Source organism: Nannobrachium achirus (genome assembly GCF_963921795.1).
Source record: "Nannobrachium achirus genome assembly, chromosome: 6".
Taxonomy (NCBI): Eukaryota; Metazoa; Chordata; class Actinopteri; order Myctophiformes; family Myctophidae; genus Nannobrachium; species Nannobrachium achirus.
The window spans coordinates 28,530,750-28,548,948 of NC_137815.1; the positions used below are offsets into that span (position 1 = coordinate 28,530,750).

The 18,199-nt window shown below is 43.7% G+C and overlaps 1 protein-coding gene across 1 annotated transcript in view; it reads right to left on the reverse strand.

The window, feature by feature from the left end:
* LOC308286965 (low-density lipoprotein receptor-related protein 1-like) overlaps positions 1 to 18,199 on the reverse strand; it is a gene marked incomplete at both ends in the record, with an annotated part of 303,935 nt that overhangs the window by 265,321 nt on the left and 20,415 nt on the right. The window contains one exon of the mRNA XM_080728087.1: positions 1,237 to 1,359. Within this exon, the coding sequence (XP_080584213.1) occupies positions 1,237 to 1,359 (123 nt within the window). The remainder of the gene's footprint in view (positions 1 to 1,236; positions 1,360 to 18,199) is intronic.

Sequence of the window (18,199 nt, forward strand, 5' to 3'; positions counted from 1 at the left end):
ATTCAACCAAGCCGTGTAATAATATCATATAACCAATACCATGGGAAGTACAAAAACCAAAACATGTAATGGCATCATTTAATGGTCATGGGAAAAATGCAACCTTTCACAACATTCCCTCGTAAGTGTCACAATCGTAAGTGAGTGTTGTTGGGAAATAAAGAGAAAACTTGTACTTCACTTTATAACATGGAAGTTTCACTTCCCTTAATGGTTCAATAAAAATAGCTCAATAAAACACCCCAAGCCTCAAAATGAGGCGAAATCAAACAAAGAGGCCCATGATCTAACTCCATTCCTATGGCAAGGACCTGTAAGTCTATATATACAGTAAGTGGTTCCCAAACCGTTTAGCTCCAGACGCAAAAGAGAAACCCGAACTAGTGAAAATAGCAGATCTACAAGCCCACAGCGTTTCGCTTATGCACCGTGTTGTGAGCTTGTAGGTATAGAGGATAGATAGATAGATATATACCGGTACATAGTTTAGTATGCTATTGTGCGTGCGTGCTTGCTAGTGCAAGGGTCTTCAACAGGGGGTCCGGGACCCCTAGGGGGTCCTCAGAGTTACTACAGGGGGTCCTCCAAATCTTCCAATCCTTTTTATAATAACAACTTGAACCCTAGTGTCCATATTCTGAGAACTGTAGCCAAAAATAGCAGATCCACAAGCTTGTAGATCGTCTATTTTCGGCAAAGAGGTTTGGTGTAGAGGGGAAAAAGAGCAGACTAAGTACAGAGTAAAAGGTCAAGTTTATAAGGTAATGACGGCTCCAGTGGTTAAATATCTGAAAACACAAATTTACATGAATCCAAAATAAACTGACGATTGTGCTGTCAAACAATGAAACTATATGAAATCTATGGAAAGGTTCTCTGCTCCATCTCTCTCTCAACTAAGGGGTCCTTGGCCTGAAAACATTGAAGACCCCTGTGCTAGTGGATAAGTTTGCTTTCCACGCGTTGCCACATAATGTAATGTATTTGTTTAACCCATTCAGACTATACTTTTTAACTATTGAAAAATAGCAGATATACAAGCTCACAGCGTGGCACCGAATGCCGCGCTGTAGATCTGGTGTCCTGCTTTGAAAATACATATATTCAAAGATTTGCACACATTTTCACGACTTTAAAAAAAATAGCAGATCTACAAGCTCGCATCGCTGCACTCGGTGCCGCGCTGTGAGCTTGTATATCTGCTATTTTTCACTGGTTAAAGCATTAGAGACTTACAGACATCAGGCTCCTCGTCGGAGCCATCTGGACAGTCCTTCTCGCCGTCACAGCGCCACCCTTTGGAGATGCACGTCACCTGGTCCTTACAGACAAACTGCTTGGGGCTGCATGTCTTTGGGGCTGAAAATCACACACACACACACACACACACACACACGCACACACACACACACACACACACACACACACACACACACACACACACACACACACACACACACACACACACACACACACACACACACACAGAGAGACAGTTACAAATGAGTCTGAAGGATTGGCTGACGGGTGATTTGTGATCTGGTGTCCTGTGGTCAATCGGATTGCGGTCAATTCAGTGTCCAGAAACTTTGATTGGTCTGTGGAACACGTCTCTCCTCATTAGTGGTTCTCAACCTTTTCAGGCCGCAACCCCCCGAAATGATCATGTTTGAACTGGAGACCCCCCACCCTGACAAGCACGTGGAATGTGTTTTTTTTAGGAGGCATCACATTGAGTTTGACTCGTTTTCACAGATAAATATTGTGAAAATAGCAGATCTACTGGTAAGATGCATCAGGGCAACAAGCAGGATTCCCACAATTTTTTACAATTTATTTCCAAAACTTTTCCAGAATATTTAACCCAATTTCCAGGACTATATAACAATAATTCAGCTCAATAACAGGTCGCTTACTCCTATGCGCAGTGCCCAAAGACAGGTAGTGTATGCCAGTGGTTCTCAACATTTTCAGGCCGTGACCCCCGAAATAATCATGTTTTAACTGGGGACCCCGGCACCCTGACAAGCACTAGGAGTTGAGAAATTTTGTATAACACGGTTCTATTGTGAAAATAGCAGATCTACATGCTCACAACGCCTCGCATGTAGATCGTCTATTTTCACAATTGCTGCCTCTAATATTTGACAATTTGTCATTTCAGAGGTATTAACAAAATCAACCAGTTACCCATATATGGAGACCCCTGGTACATGTATATGGAGATACCGGTATACAGTATGCTATGATAGCCCAAACATGCTTACTCAGTTATTCGTTAAGTCCTATGATGTCTATAACATGACATCATACCATTTATGCCCATACATGGAGATCCCTGTCTGTAGAACCAGCCACACAGATATGGCCTGTCTTGGCCATCTGTCTTGGCCATATATGGATTCTGTTAGTGTGGTATGTGGCCGATGTGGCCTCCATATGGGCATTCCCAGATAATGTCCTGTTAGATATGGGCTTAATATTGACGACATCAGGGAACTCCATATATGGGCATAAAAGGGATTCTGTTAGTGTTCCATCACAGTGAAGCCAGAGCGTGATGTCAGAGCGGCAAAACCATTCTGTAAGTTCAGGGATAGGTTCAAACATAAACATTTTGGGGGTCACAGTCTGAAAAGGTTGAAAATGACTGGCCTAGAGAATGAATTCACCAAGACAAAACAAAACACGCACGCGCGCACACGCGCACGCACGCACGCACGCACGCACGCACGCACGCACGCACGCACGCACGCACGCACGCACGCACGCACGCACGCACGCACGCACGCACGCACGCACGCACGCACGCACACACACACACACACACACACACACACACACACACACACACACACACACACACACACACACACACACACACACACACTCACTCACTCACTCACTCACACACGCACGGCGAGGCTTTGAATAAACGTATTGCACCTTAAATAACCAGGTCAGCTTTCCCAGACAGACCAGTACCAGAGATGATGCAACAAAAACACTCTCATCAAAGGACAACTTGTTCTGGTGAGACTGTGCCCCCCCTATCCTCAATTCCCCCCTCAATTCAAACCTTCCCCAAATACAAAAAAAAAGCTGAAACAAAACAAAAACCCTGCCTGGTGGATCTGTTGCCAAATGGGGGAAAGTTTTCGCAAACGACATACATCCTCAAATCATCTCCTGAAGAGTATAGTAAGCATACACATAGAGAGAAAACGTCTTGCACTCGCACATCATACACACAAATGGCAACAAAAAAATGCAGTGGTGTAAAGTAACTTTAATAGATACTGTAAGTACATTTACTCAAGTACTGTACTTGCTTAAGAATGTGCTATCATTCCCTCTTTTACTCAAGTAAATGTTTGCGTATTTTTCCAGCAATGCAACAGAGAATGTCAAAGATCATAGTCATTTTACTAATTGGTACTGTGGCATTTTCATGCCAGTACTTTTACTCAAGTCAATTCTTTTGAACACAGGCCCTTTTACTACTGTAACAAAGTATTTGTCATAATGTGTTATAGCATTGTTTCTGAAGGTGGATTCCAAGGACTCTGTGGGTTCCTTAAAGGGGTCTAAATGGACCCATATAAGTCTGTAACTCTGACAGTATACACAAATGGAACCAAATGGACCCTAACAGGTTCATTTGGTTCCATTTGTACACTGCCAGAGTTAAAGGACAACTTTGTTTTTTTACAACAAGGGTTCATATTTTAGATTGTAATTAGAGAAGATGAGTGTTTAAATGTTTTCATTTACCTCTTTCTATTGTTTTAGCGATTTTATTGACTTTGATTTCAGTGCATGGGGGCATGCGTGCAAGTGCCTAAATGTGTCTTTTTTAGACACAATAAGCCGGCAATTTCTTTATTACTATTTACAGTAACACTACTAGCCCCCATAAGTCACATCTGCCATTGAAAGATGGCGGTGCATCTTGGGAATGGGCTAAAAAGACTTAAAATCGCTACAATAGAACGATAGAAGAAGTAAACGAAAACGTTTTAACACTCATCTTTTCTTTTCTCTAATTACAATCTAAAACATGAACCCTTGTTACATTGATTTCAGTGGTTGCGGGCATGCGTGCAAGTGGCTAAATATGTCTTTTTAGCCCATATGGTGAAGCAGCGTTCTGCTTCTATGGACCGACAGCTTGGAATATACTCCCACTACAGACTACACCTAAGACAGGCAGCCTCTGTGGATAGCTTTAAAGCACAGCTCAAGACCTATTTCTTTACTCTTGCTTTTAGCTGATTTTTTTAATTCCTGTCGTGTTGCTATTGAAGTCTGCACTGTTCTTAAAATGTTTTCAATGTTCTTCAATGTTTTACGTTTTTATTTTTCTCTGCTTTATTGTAATCATGCGTATTTTTTTCTGTTAAGCACTTGTGCTTCATTTTCAGCTCTGTAAAGAGCTTTGAGCTGCATTTCACGTCACGAAAGGTGCTACAAATAAAGTTTTATTATTATTATTACTAGAATTGTTATAAACATACAAAGTTGTCCTTTAAGGGGAGACCTTGAAATTCAAAAGTTTGAGAAACACTGTGTTATAGCTACTTTTACTAAAGTAAAAAAAAAACATGTGAGTATAGTTCCAGGAAGCAGTGAACAGAAGGGTGTCAGGCAGCCAGCGGTGGACGTCGGGCAGGGGGAATGTTTGGCGGTACAGCCTGCCGCATGGCTTCAGCTGGGAGCAGAGCAACAGTTACCACAGCCCAGGGCTGCATGGGACCACAGTGGCCCACTAAACACTTCTGGAGGATCCCAGGCCTCAGAAAACATTCCATCATCATAAAACCCAAAGTTCACACACATTCTTACAAAGTGTGCTGTTTCTTTCAATAGGTGCATTGTTTGGCCATCGCTTAATATAGGAATACTATGTCTCTTTATACATGTCTTTATTTAAACCTCTAAAAAAAACAGATATATTATAGTCTTGATGTCGGGCCGAAACTATTTTTTGAATTTGAATCTAGAGATTAAAGTAACAGTTTTTTATTTCTGGCAGCCGCTGACCTAGTGGTCCAGCGCAATACCACATCGGCTCTGATGCCTGACAGCATGTCACGGGTTTGAGTCCCAATCCTGACGACCTTTGCTTCTCTCCCCGTTTCCTGTCTACCTAATGTACTATCAATAAAGGCAGAAAATCCCCAAAAATATCTTTAAACAGTTTTTGGACATAATGGGGTTTCTTTTAACCTGGAACCAAATATACAGTTTGAATTCACCAACACTAGTAGTGATAATAACTTATTATAATGTTGCTACTTGCTAGCTAAGTTGCTCTTCATGAACAAGTAACAGAGCTAAAGTCTCTTTCAAGAATATGACTTGCAACTAAAAGTGCCGTAGCCATATATGGCTGAGGAAATGTTTATGACACTGAGTGAAAACATACAAATTACAACATAAAAATGGATGGAGGTGGAGAATTCTCTCTTTGAGGCTGCATTCAAAACTATTTTTGCTATTTTATGTTGATGTACTTTTTTCAAGCTACCTAGTGCTACTGTACATGGTGAGAAAACAGACAAACAAACAGCTATTTGAAAGCTTCATCATCCTGAAAGCAGACAGGCTACTGGGAAATGTCGTACATTCTATACTATATACTATACTATACTATACTATACTAAGCTGACTGCCTAACACTGCAAAAACAGCAGCAGGAGTGGGCTATCCAGGGTAGGTATAAGTTGAAATGGAGTTGGAGCCATGATTTAAGGTCATGCTTAAGTCTTGCCAGGGAATTTAGGGTAACTCATCTGTGCCCAACATGATTTGATTTCTGACTAAAAGTATACGTACTTACGTAGACAAATAAGACTTATGTATTCATGTGTCTTAAAGGGTTAAGAACTTGCAATTTTCAACAGTTACCCAAAGTCTCCGACCGACCTGTTGTTCCATGGAGCAGATTTTCAGCGTTCATTAGGAAAATCCAGAGAAGCAAAGCAACCTACGTCGTGGTTCAGTGGCTTCATTAAGTGTCTCCTCTCTTCCCAGGCTGTGTAAGAGAGGAGACATTTTCTTTGTTGTTCTTTATTATTTTCCATGAATAACAAAATGTTTTTATTTTAATGAGATGACTCAAAAACTCTTGTAAGTTGTGCTTTTTGTCCTAAATAAGCCTGGGGTTGTTATTACAAGGCCACAAGAGTACAAGGGAGGGTATTAAAAAACAGTGTGGCTAACAGTAACAGTTTTTTAATAGTTTGTTTTACCAGCTGTGCATTTCAAAATAAGTTGCAGATGATGCTTAAGTCTTGCACTCATGGATGGTTGGAAGGTAGTTATCACTCACTGCTTTGACCCAGCAGTAGTTTAACTCAAATATTATAACTCAACAGCTCCCATTAGAGAGAACAGATCATTTATTGTCATTAGGAGTACGGAGTTGGGGTCATCACCACCACACACAAGCTTATGGTGAACATTTTCGTCAAAATTTCATTTTTTTCCACCGACGGACATACCAAGTGGTCAACACCAGAAACCATAGTCAGAGAATAGGGAAATGTTGTAGCTCTAAAGGGGAACACACACTGGACGCGGAGGCGGCGCGGAAGCGGCACGTCAAAAAATACAGCCCCGTTATTTTCAATGAACTAACCCACACCGGCGTCGTCAGACGCGCGCAGCCGCAGGGTCTGCCGCCTCGTATGCCGCGCCGATACGCAGCTGTTTTATTTTTCCAGCGTTGCCGCGCGGTGAAAATGTTCTCCCATGGTTCTCCCCACTGGGGGAAATGGATGTGCTATGTGGCAGCGCGCCGCATCCAGTTGGGGTTACCGCCGGCACTTCACGTGCGTCGATACCGCGACGCTGCGCAGCCGCCCACGTCCAGTGTGTGCTCCCCTTAAGCGTAAGTTCAATGAGGACGACCTCTCTTTCACACTTCCATCTGTATTGCTGGGGATGCTTCACAAACGTCAATCACAGCTTGAAGTGTGAGCACTTCTATCAATCTGTCAATCCGCCGCCAACCAATCGGGAGATCGGGCTTCGCCTTTGAATATCACTGCCTCTGAACCTTTTCATTCTCTTTTCTTTCCAGTGGTGTAAAGTAACGAAATACATGTACTTAAGTACACTTTTGAGTTGTTTGTACTTTACTTGAGTATTTCCAATTTCCAATACTTTTACTTCTACTCCACTACATCTTGGATCCAAATATTGTAATTTTACTCCACTACATTTATTTCAAAACTTTAGTTACTAGTTAATATGTAGATTTTGATTAGTATTACAAAACATACATTAACCACTTCATTGGCTGAAAATAGCCAATCTACAAGCTCACAATGCGTCGCATTGTGAGCTTGTAGATCTGCTATTTTCAAAAGATTGTTATACATTAGATTACTTGAAATGGGACATTCTGCACAATGAGTACTTTTACTTTTGGTACTTTTAGTAAATTTTGATACCAAAACGTTTGTACTTTTACTAAAGTAAATGTTGAATTCCGGACTTGTAATGGAGTACATCTACATTGCAGTATTGATACTTTTACTTAAGTAACGAATGTAAGTACTTTTTACACCACTGCTCTTTTCAGCATACAGCGAGCAACCCTAACCCTAACCTCCATCCCCAGCTCCACCTTGTGAAGTCTCAACCCACCTCTATCCCAGCTACATAACACCTTGTAAAGCGCGAGGCGTTGTGAGCTTGCAGATCTGCTATTTTCGGCTAAAGTTCTCCGAATATGGACGCTAGGGTTCAAGTGGTTAAAGGAGAAAGCAAGCGTCTATCACACAAAGATTTTGAGGACCCCCTGTAGTAACTCTGAGGAACCCGGACCCCCTGTTGAAGACCCCTGGTCTAGAGGTGAGAAGGAAGGAGGTGCGTTTGCACTGCCACCATTTACACACGGTTCTGTCTTTTTGCTGGTCTGGCCAAAAGGCTGGGTATAATTCATAGCACATGAATTCCTCCATGTTGTTTTTTTTTTATCTCTCTCTCTAAAAGATATATATAGAACTTAAAGAAGTCGTAAACATTTTAGGCATTTTGATTGATATAGCAGGAGAGTAAACGAAACAAACCCAGCATGTGTGGGGAGAGAGAGAGAGAGAGAGAGAGAGAGAGAGCGAGAGAGAGAGAGAGGGAGAGAGAGAGAGAGAGGGAGAGAGAGAGAGACAGACAGAGAGAAAGAGCAAATGGGCATGAATTTATTCCTCTTTTGGCCAACCAGTATCTTCTCGCTACGCAAGCTACAGTTAACCCATTCAGAATGGGTGCACATTATTGCGTATTATTATTTTACGCTTTAACTATTAAAAAATAGCAGATCTACAAGCTCACAGCGGGGCACCGAGTGCCGCGCTGCGAGCTTGTAGATCTGCTATTTTTGAAAAATTTGGCCACGGACCCCCATCTCAAAATATTTAGTTCCAGGGACCCCCCAGGAGCAAAATTTGACTTACAAATATTCTCTTTAAAAATACATACATTCAAAGATTTGCACACATTTTCACGACTTTTTCAAAAATAGCAGATCTACAAGCTCGCAGCGCGGCACTCGGTGCCGCGCTGTGAGCTTGTATATCTGCTATTTTTCAATAGTTAAATGTTCAATAGTTAAATGAGAGGAGAGGAGAGGCAGGGGGAGGGAAGCTGGGACGGGACGGGGGAATGTCACACATGCTATCAATGAGCAGCCTCTCTGTTTACCCAAGAGGAAGGGTTCACGTCCAAACGTGTTGCTGGGTCATGGCCATGTGGGCCGAGTTGCAGATCCTCTGCCCTCCTTCACCCTCTCTTCTCTTGTGAGGCCAACACAGCACCAGCCGCAGGGGTTGACACTGCCGATTGCCCAACTCCCCGTGGCAAGTAAATAAAATGTTCGGGCAAGTGGAGTTTGCTTTCAGGTTGCCCGAAGAGCCAATATTAATATATCGTCACTGTCGGGCAGAAACCTCGTATCTCCAAGTTTCAAATTTGCGAGTTTTTTCACAAAGTAAAGCCCTGCTTCATCACAAGGCCGTCACACAAAGGTAGTGAAAACAGCAGATCTACAAGCACACAACGCCTCGCGGTGCGAGGCGTTGTGTGCTTGTAGATCGGCTGTTTTCACATTTTTAACATGATAAATGCAAAACCAACGGTTTTGGACATACAAGGTTTTCACCCGACAACGACGATATATAATAATAATAATACCAGTAAGACTCCCTAATCGGGAGATAAGCGACCGTAGGTGGCTTATCTCCACAAATAGGGCTAAAATTTGTTTTTCCAAAATCTTCCTGATCCATGTTGATGACATGAGTGTAGACATGCTGTGTAGTGATATTCGTGATTTTAGGGCAAAAACTGTAGGAGCAGTGTCCAAAAATGTGTTTTAAAAATCGGCCTGAAGGTGGCGCTAGAATAGGGCCATGTGAGAAATGAGGGGTGGGGTCTCCGCGTTGCCTTGGCGGACGAATAGGTACCGGCCCCGGCTCTCCCGGACGCTCCTAGCCCGAGTTACAGCATTTTATGTGCGCTGCAGTGGCAGGGGGTCCTCCACTGGGGGCGCCACCACTTTTGCATCCGTTCTGGAGCACCAGGAGTTGGTGGTCCCCGGGAATTCCCCGTGAGCAGCCCCGTTGGGGTGGTCATTTTTGCACATTTGGTCATTTTTTACATCTGGGGGTCCCCCGGGGACCTGGGGGTCCCTGGGGCTCCGGGGGTCCTTGGAGGTTGTAGTTTGGCAGGCAAGGAGTGTGTGTGTAAAATCTGGCATGGATCGGGTCAACGGGTGCGGAGATATAAGCAGGGAAAAAGTGTGACGTGTGACGTGTGAGCACATTTGGTCATTTTTTACATCTGGGGGTCCCCCCAGGGACCTGGGGGTCCCTGGGGCTCCGGGGGTCCTTGGAGGTTGTAGTTTGGCAGTCAAGGAGTGTGTGTGCAAAATTTGGCATGGATGGGAGCAACGGTTGTGGAGATATGAGCAGGGCAAAAGTGTGACGGACTCACTCACTCACTCACTCACTCACTGACAGACAGACAGACAGCCGGTGGAGGTTTTGGTAGTAAATGCGACCTACGGTCGCAATAATAATCAAAATATTATTGGCTATTCATGAAGAACGCTACCTTAGTACTTTCACTCATTCTGTTTTTCAAAGAAGTGACTGTCGCTCTACAAGTGACTGTCACTCGGCAGTTATCTTATTATTAACCTATTATTTTATAATGGACAATTTTGCTCTTTGGGCAAGTGGGCATGACCTTTGGGTAAGCAGAACATGACCTGTATTTGCCTGAAGGGCATGGGCCTCTGAGAACTTAAAGAGCCTATGACACGGCCCGACATTATCATGTATGATACGGTATGTCACGTGGTCTCTCTGAAAACAGTTTGAAACCGTGTGCGTCTGTGCCACGTTTGTACGACTATGGTCTTCCTGATCGGGAGAAATGCATGTGCTGTGAGCTTGTAGCTCGGCTATTTTCTGTCACCACACACGCACATAAACACACACACACACACACACACACACACACACACACACACACACACAGCACACACACACACACACACACACACACACACACACACACACACACACACACACACACACACACACACACACACACACACACACACACACACACACCCTGTGTTTGTATCAGCGGGGGGAGAAGTCATAACAGTCAGCATTAGCCTACCACCAGCCATAGACTGTAAAAAAAATATGGACGACACGAAGCCATTGGTTTCTATGCGGCGAAAATGACGCTTTTTTGTCCCTTGTAAGGGTGTCGCCATCATTGTTTGAATGGTACCCCAGGAATCATAAGGAATGCTATTGGCTGCCAACGGTCACGTTCAACCGCAGGGATACATGGGAGAATGTGGTCGGAGCCTCCCGAAATACAGCACACGAAGAAGAACACAAGCGGCTGGTATCAGTTTAGTTGGCCAGTTGGCCACGCCCCCCGCAACTTTATCATCAATTTTAACATAAATGGGACCATATTTGCACAAAACGCATATCATGGTGATTAAAAGGCAGTTTTTCACTAGCGACATGAACCATAAAGTATTTATGACGATGTTTATTAAGGTTAGAAAATCAAAGAGGAAAATGAATGTGGTCCAGTGGAGAAACAATCTTTTTGGTACCTCACGGGGGAAAACAGCACAACTAGCGGCCAATCATGGGATCTTTCTCTTTCGGGAAAGCTTCATGAATAATCCAGGCAACACCCCTGCCACCAGCACTGTATTGGCTCTATGCACAGAAGCCATTTTGTCTAGAAGTTGGATGGTCTTCTCACTTCCTTCAGAGGTGTTACCAATAATACTAATGAAGGCTCTGTTCCATTCTGCTCAGGTCAGGGTGCTGATATTTTGCATGTTGGCTCACTGGAAACACTCTGCTGCACCAGTGGGTCTCAAAGTGTGGTCTAGGGACCCTCGTGCTTCCTTGGGGGTTTCAAATGACCCCTTAAAAGGTGTTACTCTGAGAGTGTTCAAATGGAACCAAATGCAGGCGTAAAAGGTTTGAGAACCACTGTGCAACATGAAATGGAACAGAGCCTTCATTAGTATCATTGGTAACACATTTGAAGGAAGTGAGAAGACCATCCAACTTCTCTCCAAAATGGCTCTGTGCATAGGGCCTATAGGATCGCTCCGGAGTCCGCTGCTGCTTCCATCGATTAGACAGCAGAACATAGCCCGGGAGGAGAATGTTAGACGCCTGAATTCTAATCTCTGGCAGCTTGTTTGTTTTCAACTTGTACATTTTTAGTGGTAAATATGCCATGAATATTTATAATGCTTATGCCTGCAACCGCTAAATTGAATTTTTGTTATATAAATTTGCATTTTCACTCCGGCCAGCGTTCTGTGCTGCAGATTCAGGGCCCCCCTCGCCCCACAACAACGGATAACCATTAGTACGGTAAATGAATTTGATTGGCTTATTGCGCGTTCCCACAATGACAGCATCAAAATATTAGCAGATAAAATAGACATCCCCCCCCCTTTTTGTACATGTCAGCGGCCGTTTAGCCCATTTAGGCCTAGGGTTATTGACCGCTTTAACAATTGAAAAATAGCAGATATACAAGCTCACAGCGCGGCACCGAGTGCCGCGCTGCGAGCTTGTAGATCTGCTATTTTTGAAAAATCATGATATTTCTTTGCGAGTATTTGAATATATCTATTTAAAAGCGAACATTTGTAACTCAAATATTTGCTTCTGGTTGGTCCCTGGAACAACATATTTTGAGATGGGGGTCCGCGGCCAAATACTTGTAATTTTGGGGGTCGTTGACATGAAAAAGTTGGAGAACAACATGATTTAGAAGAAGGATTTAGAAGTCGGGTCAAAGATCGGGTCAAAGATATTCAAAGACTTGCACACATTTTCATGTTTTTTTCAAAAATAGCAGATCTACAAGTATATCTGCTATTTTTCAATAGTTAAAGCATAAAATAATGGTTAAAGTGGTTCAAATCTAGGTATTTGAGAGTTAAGTGTCTGCTTCGTCCTCTTCTCTAGGGAGGAGAATACAGCTCTATAGCCTCTCTAATGAGGAGTGTTTGTATGCTTCCCTGCCACATATCTGGCTGACATCTCACAGTGGATGACAGCCCACCACCTCGAGCTGAACCCATACTAGACGGAGCTTATCTTCTTCCCAGCGTCTTGCCCCATGCAAGATCTCACTATTTCCATAGACAACGTATTGGTGACTTCGGTTCCAAGTTTCAACAGCTAAGAACCTTGGTGTGGTCCTGGATAGCCAGCTCTCATTCAAGGCAAACATTGCATCAGTCACCCGGTCCTGTAGGTTCACACTCTATAACATCCGTAGGATCAGACCCCTCCTCACCTAGGACATCAGTCATATCAGAACTTGACTACTGTAACTCTCTCCTCATTAGCCTCCCGGCATGTGCACTTAAAGGGATATTACACTTTCAAAAAACTTTTGGTCATTGTATGGTCTAATCAGGCTTGTATGAACACCCTGAACAGTTTTTAATTTGCTTCATTCAGTATTTAGATATTTGATGTAAATGTTACCAGCTCCAACACGGCCAGGCCCTCTCCACATACACACCCATTGTAACTTCAAACTCCATTTTAACCATGATAGAATACCCTCCTAATACGTGAGCAGACCGTGTTTTTTCAATAACTTTTTTCATTTATTTTCAATAAAATATTATTGTATTTAATGTTTTCCATTTTCCCAAAGAATTATTAAAAATAAAAGAAAAAGGTTATTGAAAAAACACGGTCTGCTCACGTATTAGGAGGGTATTATGAGTCACCAGAAAAAATAATGTGTGTTTTTAATGAATCTATCATGGTTAAAATGGAGTTTGAAGTTACAATGGGTGTGTATGTGGAGAGGTCCTGGGCGTGTTGGAGCTGGTAACATTTACATCAAATATCTAAATACTGAATGAAGCAAATTAAAAACTGTTCAGGGTGTTCATACAAGCCTGATTAGACCATACAATGACCAAAAGTTTTTTGAAAGTGTAATATCCCTTTAAGCCTCTCCAACTGATCCAAAATGCTGTGGCACGATCGGTCTTCAACCAGACAAAATTCTCACATGTCTCCCCCCCCCTTCTCCGCTCCCTCCACAGGCTCCCAGTTGCTGCCCGCACAGAATACAAAACACAACCTACAACCCCATCCGTTCTCTGAGATCAGCTAACACAGGGATGCTGACAGAACCCTCGCTAAAAACTCCAGGACAAAAATCCACTCATCCTAGACAATTCGCCCTCCTGGCTCCCAAACTGTGGAATAAACTCCCTGTCGCACTTAGAACAACAGACTCACTCCCTATAGCTTCCGCCACGGTCTGAAGATTCTCACCTCTTCAGACTCCACCTTAGCTCATAGCACTTATGGTAGCACTCGCCTACCATTAATGAACTTACTTGAAATTTAGATAGCATTTGTTTAGGTTTTATATAACGTTTTTTTTTTTTACTGAATAGGAGCTTGGCTGCATGAAAAACATTACTTTGGCTAAAAACGGCCCCCACAAAACTGTGAAAAGTGATGACTCATCACTGAACCATAGTTTTCTTTAGGTCTGTTATTGTCCCAAGGAATGTCTTCAATGCAAAACAAATGCTTTCAAGGGATTCAGAATAATGAGAAAAAAACCTAGTTTGGCCCCTCAAATGCTACTTAAAGCAGATTTATTTTTGGTATTTATTTCTCTGTATAGTAAAGTTAATGGGACCCAAACTTTCAGCAGCTGTCAACAATTTCCCTATGGGATTTTGCAAATGGAATGGGATTTTCTGATTTGTTAAATGTATAGTTTTCCTAATCCCCCGAAAATGTGAAGGAAGCCTCATTTTTGGACCTATTGAAGTGGACTGTATGGACCTGAGCTGGCCTAGCCTCTGTTTCTTAGAACACAGGCCTCACAGCCTCTGCTTCACCCCGAGACACCAGACCTATTTCCTCTCCAGCAGCATGTATTTCCAACCAGCCAACCGTAGAGCTATAAATAATCTGGACGTCTGCCAGGGGGGGAGAAAAAAAAACTTCTGACGCAGAGTGAGATCAAAACCACACTATGTATGCACTATACAAACAGTGGTTCTTCTCAAAGAGTGGGGTCTGGGGACCCCCCAGGGGTCCTTGGGGTGGTTCCAGGGGGTCCCCAGCTAAATATAGCCACAGCCCGGATACCAACCCTAAAATTAAATCCATATATCCTTAACCCTAAAACTGCCCAAATCCTAACCCCTCAATTTAACCCTAGCCCTTAAATTCCTATCCCTAATCCCAACCTGAATCTCGTTGTAACCCTAACTCTAACAAACGGATGCATGTCCCTGTAAGGTCAATTTTGCCTAGCTTTGCAAATCCATGTCTGTATTGGGTCCGCGCAAGAATAGTAATACATCACACAGGCCCCCGCACACACACACACACACACACGCATGCGCACGCGCACGCGCACGCGCACACGCACACACACACACACACACACACACACACACACACACACACACACACACACACACACACACACACACACAATAGGCCCTGTCAGCCTATTCCTTGCCAGCGGTAGTCCTGTAGGATGAATCCATTGCAGGTACAATGGTTCATAATAATCCACAGTACAGAGGATCACCTTCCTCAGAGCAGGAGGAGAGGACAGGGAATGAGCTATGAGTCATCCAACCTGCCAGGAAGCCTCACACATGCACTTTAGTCCAAGCAGCAGCATTGTGCCATAGTGTGAAGAGAGATCCTGAAGAGAACCTGCCGGTGTGCGTGTGTGTGCGTGTAGTGTGTGTGCGTGTGTGTGTGTGTGTGTGTGCGTCACACGTCTCACATATGTGCCCTCGTACCGCACATACCTTTGGCATGTCTTTTTCCTGTCGCCCTCTCTGACTCTCACTCATGCACTGATTCACTGATTCACGCTCCCTTGCTCTCTGACATAACGTGCCATACTGTGTGTGTAGGTGTGTGTGTGTGTGTGTGTGTGTGTGTGTGTGTGTGTGTGTGTGTGTGCGTGCGTGCGTGCGTGCGTGCGTGCGTGCGTGCGTGCGTGCGTGCGTGCGTGCGTGCTTGCATGCATGCGTGTGTGTGTGTGTGGAGTTAGGAAAACTTCACCTGCCTCTGACTCATGGCATCCGGTCACACTAGTACATATCACTCGCTGTGGGGTGGAAATCTTGTATGCAGGGGTTGTCAATATGTCCGTCTGTACACACAGAGCTGCCACCTTTAAACGCATTTTTAACCTGAGGCTTTTCTTTGGTCACTATTTAAATCTTTTTGAGAGAAAACATGTTGCTATTTGTCCCAAAGTGACTGCAATGGTTTGCTATTTGTTTCAAAAAGCTTTTAACTTGGAGATACGAGGTTTCTGCCCGACAGCTATACAGTATAACAACACAATGTGACATCTGTTACACAATGCACCCCCTCCAACTGCATATACAGTACATTCCCCCCATGTAAATGTATGTTTTCTCACGCCAATAAAGCTCATTTGAATTGACTTTAATTGTCTCCTCATATACAAGAGAGCTATAGAGACATCTGTGATATCTTGACCTTGTGGAATTAATTAATCATTCCGCCCCAATTAGATATGGATGCATGATGACCTTTACTGTAGCTGCACAGACAGATAAAGAATGCCAGGAGGCTATTATATCGTCGTTGTCGGTTGAAAACCTTGTATGTCCAAAACCGTTCATTTTGCATTTTTTCATTTTAAAAATGATTCAAACTAGTGAAAACAGCCGATCTATAAGCACACAACGCCTCGCACCGCGAGGCGTTGTGTGCTTGTAGATCAGCTGTTTTCACTACTTTTGTGCGACGGCCTTGTATGACGAAGCAGGGCTTTACTTCCACTCGACCACGACGATATGGATTACTGTGCCTTCCAGACAGACCATTGTTGAAGCGGGGTGTGTGTGTGTGTGTGTGTGTGTGTGTGTGTGTGTGTGTGTGTGTGAGTGTGTGTGTGTGTGTGTGTGTGTGTGTGTGTGTGCGTGCGTGTGTGTGTCTGTAGAAAGGACAGGAGAGGAGTATTGTGTTATTGTGTATCATATCAAACAGTTACAGTGATTAGACCTTGTTGCCTACTGGGAAAGTAGCCTGGAGTTGTGTCTACTGTAGATACGTAGCAAGGCTGTCCTGTGAATTATGTCAGCGTGTTAGAATGCCCAAAACTGTTGCTTTTCAGGTTTCAAATTCAAAAACAGCAAAATAGCTGTTAGTATAACCCTAAATAGGCATTAATTTACGAGAAAGAAAAGGTTAAAATATGGAAATAAGAGTTTTCTGCCCGACAACAACGATAAGTAAAGAATCACTTCTTCCACCACTGGACTGTAAAAGGTTCCAGGAATACCTATACAGCACACACACACACGCACACACACACACACACACACACACACGCACGCACGCACGCACACACACGCACGCACGCACGCACGCACGCACGCACGCACGCACGCACGCACACACAAGGAGAACGTGACTTCATCTAAGCTCAGGGATCAGAAACATTACATTACAGCATTATGGAGACAAACAGCTGGCTCTCCTTGACAGAAACAGGGGCGTCACAAGGGGGGAGGGGGGAGTGGGACTGAGTTACCAGGGCCCAAGGTGGAGGGGCCCTATTTTTGAAGAGTCGTGAAAATGTGTGCAAATCTTTGAATATATGTATTTTTTAAGCAAACATTTGTAACTCAAATTTCGCTTCTGGGGGGGGTCCCTGGAACTTAATATTTGGGGGGTCCGTGGCCAAATACATATCATCTTGGGGGTCCTTGACATGAAAAGGTTTGAGCGCCACTGACATGGAAACATAGGTTTCTTGCACACATTTTCACGACTTTTCAAAAATAGCAGATCTACAAGCTCACAGCGCGGCACTCGGTGCCGCGCTGTGAGCTTGTATATCTGCTATTCTTCAATAGTTAACATTCATGGGGGGCCCGCAGTGAATCCTTGTACCCAGGGCCCAGAATATGGTGTGACGCCCCTGGACAGGAAGAACACCATGACATTAATCTAAACTATTTACAGAGCCTCACGTCAACATTCCACCAGAGGAACTAAAGAAAGAAAGAAAGAAAGAAAGAAAGAAAGAAAGAAAGAAAGAAAAAAAGAAAGAAAGAAAGAAAGAAAGAAAGAAAGAAAGAGACATAACGGGTTTGTTCCAGGCAGCTCTCTGGCTCTCTCTCTCTCTCTCTCTCTCTCTCTCTCTCTCTCTCTCTCTCTCTCTCTCTCCATGGAGAAACCCTTTGAACTTAAACTAACTCTCTCTCTCTCTCCTTGGGGAATTTTCTTTTTTGTTTTCACAAACCGCAAAGCCGCCTAAAGTCCAGTAATGAGCAAGAAGCAAACAGCTGTGACACAATGGAGACGGGCGGAAAGGGAGAGAGAGAGAGAGAGAGAGAGAGAGAGAGAGAGAGAGAGAGAGAGAGAGAGAGAGGGAAAGAGAGAGACAGAAATCTCAGAATTTGGCTACCAAACTTTTAAAACTCACGAATCTGCTAGTGTCACTGTTTTTGTATTCTTTGAGACACACATACGGTCATACGCGCATGCCGGCCAAACAAGAGAATCACGTGATGTTGATCCCCTTCCCCTATCGATCTAGCAGGCCTATAGAAGAATAGGCTCTAGGCTAC